This window comes from Saccostrea cucullata, unplaced genomic scaffold (assembly GCF_032062105.1).
Source record: "Saccostrea cucullata isolate Sc308-1 unplaced genomic scaffold, CSIRO_AGI_Scuc_v1 ctg5494, whole genome shotgun sequence".
NCBI classification, from domain to species: Eukaryota; Metazoa; Mollusca; class Bivalvia; order Ostreida; family Ostreidae; genus Saccostrea; species Saccostrea cuccullata.
In genome coordinates, this window is record NW_026930372.1 from 34454 (window position 1) to 41083 (window position 6630).

The 6630-nt window shown below is 42.9% G+C and overlaps 1 protein-coding gene across 1 annotated transcript; it reads left to right on the forward strand.

Moving 5' to 3' along the window:
- Positions 1-3719: 3719 nt before the first annotated feature.
- Positions 3720-6621, forward strand: LOC134283887 (uncharacterized; the record flags this gene model as incomplete). The annotated part of the gene is made up of 4 exons (XM_062766411.1): positions 3720-3824; positions 4479-4526; positions 4786-4905; positions 6535-6621. Coding segments are annotated over exons 1-4 (292 nt in total), but the record flags the coding sequence as incomplete, so codon positions are not given.
- Positions 6622-6630: the final 9 nt, after the last annotated feature.

Here is a 6630-nt window from a genome sequence, read left to right on the forward strand (position 1 = left end):
TATAGGGGTAAACTTGGCGCCCTGGCACCTAGAAACGGTGTCAATGGGCTCCTTTCTGACACCGGAAAACCGTTAGAGGCGCTCTTGCGCCAAAGTGTTCCAGGCTCCCCTAATTGGCACATTTCTAGTTTAGGCGCTGGGCGCTTTCTCTAAACCTGTATAGTATCTGTAAAATATCAAATTATATGGATAAACCTGGCGCCCTGGCGCCTAACACAGTGTCAATTGGGTCATTTTGACCTCGGAAACCGTTAGAGGCGTTCTTGTGCTAAAGTGTTCCGGGTTCCACTAAGTGGCACATTTCTAGTTTAGGCGCCTGGCGCTTTCCTAAGATTTGTACAGTATCTACATGTATATAATATCGCATGAACTTGGCGCCCTGGCGCCTAGAAACGGTATAAATTGGCCCTTTTGACACTGGAAACAGTAAGAGGCACTCTTGCACCATAGTGTTCCGGGCTCCACAAAGTAGCACTATTCCTAGTTTGGGCGCTAGGCGCTTTGTCTAGACCTGTATTATATCTGTATAATATCACATTATAGGGGTAAACATGGCGCCCTGGCGCCTAACAACGGTGTAAATTGGGTCCCTTTTGACACTGGAAAGCGTTAGAGGCGCACTTCCACCAAAGTGTTCTAGGCTACCCTAAGAGGCACTATTCCTAGTTTGGGCGCTAGGCGCTTCCTCTAGACTTGTATAATATCTATATAAAATCACAATATAATGGTAAACTTGGCGCCAAGGCGCCCAGAAACAGTGTCAATTGGGTCCTTTTTGACATCGGAAACCGTTAGACCTGTATAGTATCTACATGTATATAATATCACATAAACTTGGCGCCCTGACGCCTAGAAACGGTGTAAATTGGGTACTTTGTATGCGCCCGGATCGATAGATCCCGGGCGTATATTGTTTTTGTCCTGTCTGTTTGTCTGTTTATCTGTTTGTCTGTTTATCTGTTTGTGTGGCACATTTCAAGACTTCATATTTGGTATGCATACTCCACTAATAAAGTCCTTTCAAATGACATCAAGGTCAATGACCTTGTGACCTTGACTGTGGCCTATATGCTAAAAATATTTTTTCTGTTTGTCATAACTTTTGAACCCTGACTTCATATTTGGTATACTTACTCCATTTATAAAGTATATAATATCACTTGACTGTAAACTTGGCGCCCTAGGAGATAGGATATTCATATTTGGTATGCGATTAATTTCTTTCAAACCACACCGAGGTCAATGACCTTGTGACCTTGTCTGTGAAAAATATGCTAAAAATAGAAAGAACTTTGTTGCCGCCGGGCCCATAGTGTTTCACAAACACATCTTGTTGACACTGGAAACAGTAAGAGGCGCTCTTGCACCATAGTGTTCCGGGCTCCACTAAGTGGCACTATTCCTAGTTTGGGCGCTAGGCGCTTTGTCTAGACCTGTATAATATTTGTATAGTATCACATTATAGGGTTACACGTGGCGCCCTGGCGCCTAAAATTGATGTCAATTTGGTCCCTTTAGAAATCGGAAACCGTTAGAGGCGTTCTTGTGCCAATGTGTACCGGGCACCCCTTAGTGGCACAATTCCTAGTTTGTATGCTAGGCGCTTTCTCTGCACCTGTATAGTATCTGTATAATATCACAATATAGGCATGAACTTGGAGCCCTGGAGCCCAGAAACGGTGTACATTGGGTCCTTATGACACTGGAAACCGTTAGAGGCGCTCTTGCACCATAGTGTCCCGGGCTCCCGTTAGTGACACAAATCTTAATTTTGGGTATTAGGCGCTTTCTCTAGACCTGTATAGAATCTGTATAATATCACATTCTAGGGGTAAACTTGGCACCCTGGCGCCTAGAAATAGTGTCAACTGGGTCCTTTTCGACATCAGAAACCGTTAGAGGCGCTATTGTACCAAATTTCTCTGGCTTCCCCTAAGTAGCACAATCCTAGTTAGGGCGCCAGGCGCCGTCTCTAGACCCGTATAGTATTTATATATATCCGAGAATAGGGTTCGATTTGGCGCCCTGGCTCCCAGAAACGGTGTAAATTGGGTCCCTTTTGGGACCGGAAATCAACAGGGACGCTTTCAAGCCCTAATGTTACGGGCTTCCCTAAGTGGCACAATTCCTAGTTTTGGCGCCAGGCGCCGTCTCTAGACCCCTATAGTACCCCTATGTATCCGAGAATAGGGTTGGATTCGGCGCCCTGGCGCCCAGAAACGGTGTAAATTGGGTCCCTTTTGGGACCGGAAATCAACAGGGGCGCCTTTGAGCCCTAATGTTACGGGCTTCCCTAAGTGGCACAATTCCTAGTTTGGGCGCCCGCCAGGCGCCGTCTCTACACCCCTATAGTACCTATATGTATACGAGAATAGGGTTATATTCGGCGCCCTGGCGCCTAGAAACGGTGTAAATTGGGTCCCTTTTGGGACCGGAAATCAACAGGGGCGCCTTTGAGCCCTAATGTTACGGGCTTCCCTAAGTGGCACAATTCCTAGTTTGGGCGCCAGGCGCCGTCTCTAGACCCCTGTAGTACCTATATGTACACGAGAATAGGGTTATATTCGGCGCCCTGGCGCCTAGAAACGGTGTAAATTGGCGCCCTGGCGACCGGAAACAGGGGTGTAAATTGGGCTTCTAAGTGGCACAATTCCTTTTGAGACCGGAAATCTATATGTATATTAGAATAGAGGCGCCTGGCGCCCAGAAACGGTGTAAATTGGGTCCCTTTTAGTGGTCATGGGCTTTCCCCTAATGTTACGGGCTTCCCTGTGGCACAATTCCTAGTTTTGGCGCCAGGCGCCGTCTCTAGACCCCTATAGTACCTATATGTATACGAAAATAGGGTTGGATTCGGCGCCCTGGCGCCCAGAAACGGTGTAAATTGGAACCCTTTTGGGACCGGAAATCAACAGAGGCGCCTTTGAGCCCTAGTGTTTCTGACATCCCTAAGTGGCACAATTCCTAGTTTTGGCGCCAGGCACCGTCTCTAGACCCCTATAGTAGCTAGATGTATCCGAGAATAGGGTTGAATTCGGCGCCCTGGCGCTTAGAAACGGTGTAAATTGGGTCCCTTTTGAGACCGGAAATCAACAGGGGCGCCTTCGAGCCCTATTGTTCCGGGCTCCCCTAGGTGGCACAATTCCTAGTTTGGGCGCCAGGCGCCGTCTCTAGACCCCTATAGTACCTATATGTATCCGAGAATCGGGTTAGATTCGGCGCCCTGGCGCTTAGAAACGGTGTAAATTGGGTCCCTTTTGAGACCAGAGACCGGAGATCAACAGGGGCGCCTTCCTAAAGCCCTAGAATGTGTCCCGGACTCCCCTATAGAAACGGTGTAAATTGGGCCCCTTTTGAGACCGGTGGCACATTTCCTAGTTTTGGTGCCAGGCGCCCTCTCTAGACCCCTATAGTACATATATGTGTCAGAGAATAGGGTTGGATTTTGCGCCCTGGCGCCAAGAAACGGTGTAAATTGGGTCCCCTTTGAGACCGGATATCAATAGGGGTGCCTTCGAGCCCTAATGTCCCGGGCTCCCCTAGGTGGCACAATTCCTAGTTTGGGCGCTATGCTTTAATTAATTAATTCATAGTTATTGCGTCGGGTTCGAGAAACAGATTTTTCTAGTCGATAAACTTAAAATTTATGAATATTTTTGTTATTGGCCGCTAGTGTTATTGGCCGCTAGCTTGACTTAGGCCATGCGCTTTTCCAGACCGGATATGGAAGTGTAAATGTAAAAGTTCATGTCGGTCCGGTGTCTGGACCTTTCCAGTAACAACAGAAATGGGAGTTACAGTCCAACAAATAACCCCTGGGAATGGTATCTATATCAGAGGTTTTATTCTAGCTTCAAGGGACATTAAATGGCATGCTTTTCAAAACTAATCGTTAATTACGCAGTAAATAAGGTCAGATTGAAATAGATCTATCAAGTGGTGTAGATCTACCTGTGACTGTGTTTGTTGGCAAAGCCATAGGGGTTAGCAATAAATGCAGAATAGGCTAAGCAATAATCACATTGGTTATTGTCAATAAATATACTGCAGAGTAGTTTTGTAAGACTGTCGACTCTTGGACGCAATATTAATTGTTTTGACTCCTGTCTGACAGTAATGTAACATTTTGTTGTCTTTGAAAATATAAACAAGTCCAGTACAGTCTCTTGATACTAAGAGTAGACTTGACTGGTCTCCACACCAGCAATATCCGCACACTCATTGGACTTTGACATAACATTTATGGACTCGAATGATAAGATGCTCCTTAAATGCCTTATATATGCATTAAGTTCGATGGAACAAAATTCAGCGGAAAATTTGTGACCGCGTACATAGCGTAAATTAATACCACACGGAAAAAAAGTACTTCTACAGTATTTTGAAAGGGAACAGTGTGGCAGTTTTCCCTAAAATATGAATGCATTTTTATGAGTGTTTGTCAAATTTTCTATTTTTCTAAATTCTTTTCTTTCCAGGTCAGACATATCCAAAGAAAGGACAAGTAGTAGTTGTCCATTACACAGGTACAATTTTATTAAAGCAATTCTATATGAGATATTTTTAAAACAAGTTTTCAGAAAAGACTTGTTATTGAAATGATAAATATGGCAGACAGGTGGCTGCCAAATGCAGTAGGGTAACCCTTTTGTCTGGATAATCCTCCTACAGTCTTCAAGATAGGACCTTTTTTATTTTCCAGATAAAATTGTACATAAATCATGCCTATAATCTCAACATACTATTATAGCTGCATCAAATAAACTGGACTGCAATTTATTTTAGGGACATTAGAGAATGGACAAAAGTTTGATTCCTCGCGAGACAGGGGGCAGCCATTCAAATTTAGGATTGGTCACCAGGAAGTCATCCGAGGCTGGGATGAAGGTGTCGCTAAAGTAAGCCGCTATTTTTACATGCGTCTTGTAGGCTTGGATGCTGATCTGCATTGATGTCATTTTTAGCTCACCTCAACGAAGTTGGGGGGAGCTTATGTGATACCCTCGGCGTCGGCGTCCCAGGTTAAGGTTAAGTTTTTTGGAGCAGTTTTCTTTTTAATTACTTCTGAGTCCTATATTGATTAGACATGCATGGAATATGGTTCTAGTGTGTTTCATTGTACCAGACAGAGTTTCAGATGCTGCAATCTCAGCAAAGGAATGACCAGGTTAATGTTTTTGGAGCAGGTTAACATTTTTGGTGCAGTTTTTGGTGTAGGTTTCATTTCCAAGTAACTATAAGCCCTATGTTGACCAAACTTGCATGGATGATACATCTAAGGATGCATACTACCGGGCTTGCTTCGGATGCTGAATCTGACCTACATTTTCCGGTTGAGTGAACAGGTTAAAGTTTTTGGTGCAGGTTTCATTTCCAAGTAACTATAAGCCCTATGTTGACCAAACTTGCATGGATGATACATCTAAGGATGCATACTACCGGGCTTGCTTCGGATGCTGAATTGACCTACATTTTCCGGTTGAGTGAACAGGTTAAAGTTTTTGGTGCAGGTTTCATTTCCAAGTGACTATAAGCCCTATGTTGACCAAACTTGCATGGATGATACATCTAAGGATGCATACTACCGGGCTTGCTACAGATGCTGAATCTGACCTACATTTTCCAGTTGAGCTAACAGGTTAATGTTTTTGGTGCAGGTTTCATTTGCAAGTAACTTTAAGCCCTATGTTGACCAAACTTGCATGGATGATACATCTAAGGATGCACACTACCAGGCTTGCTTCGGATGCTGAATCTGACCTGCATTTTCCAGTTGAGCTAACAGGTTAATGTTTTTGGTGCAGGTTTCATTTCCAAGGAAGTATGAGTTCTTTAATGACCAATCTTGCATAGATGATACATCTAAGGATGCATACTACCAGGCTTGCTTCGGATGCTGAATCTGACCTACTTTTTGTGGATGAGTGAAAATATTAGTTTTTGATGCATGTTTCATTTCCAATAAACTATGAGCCCTATAATGAGCAAACTTGCATGGATGATACATCTAAGGATGCACACTAATGGACTTGCTTCGGATGCTGAATTCAACATACATTTTTCAGATAATAGACAAGGTAAAAGTTATGGTTGCAGGTCTATTTCCAAAAACTATAAGGCTTATATAACATTGTATAAACCAAACTTGCACAAATGCTGCATCAAGAGATGAAAACTCTCAAATTTGCTTTGGATTTTCATTATATTTTCATGAAGAAGAACTAGTTTAAATTTTTTATGTAGGTCTATTTCAAAGTATCAGATCAAAATTGCTTAAATTTTTCATTTTTGGAATGTATACTTTTTGTTGGTTAATTGTGTGACTTTGCCTTACTTAAAGACAACATTCGTTGAGGTGAGCTCTGTAATCTCTGATTACCTATGTTTCATTCAGTGATACATTTTCAATCCATGAATTTTTATGATGTACAAATGTTACTTTTTAGCTAATTTTTATGTAATTTCCAAATCATAAGTAATGTTGATCATTTTGATTGGTATACTTGTGACTGAATTTGTTTTTGTCTAGATGAGTATCGGAAAAGCGAGCTATTCTGACCTGTAGTCCAGACTATGGATATGGAAGCATAGGATACCCAGGTGTATATCCTTTAAACGTTACACTTAATG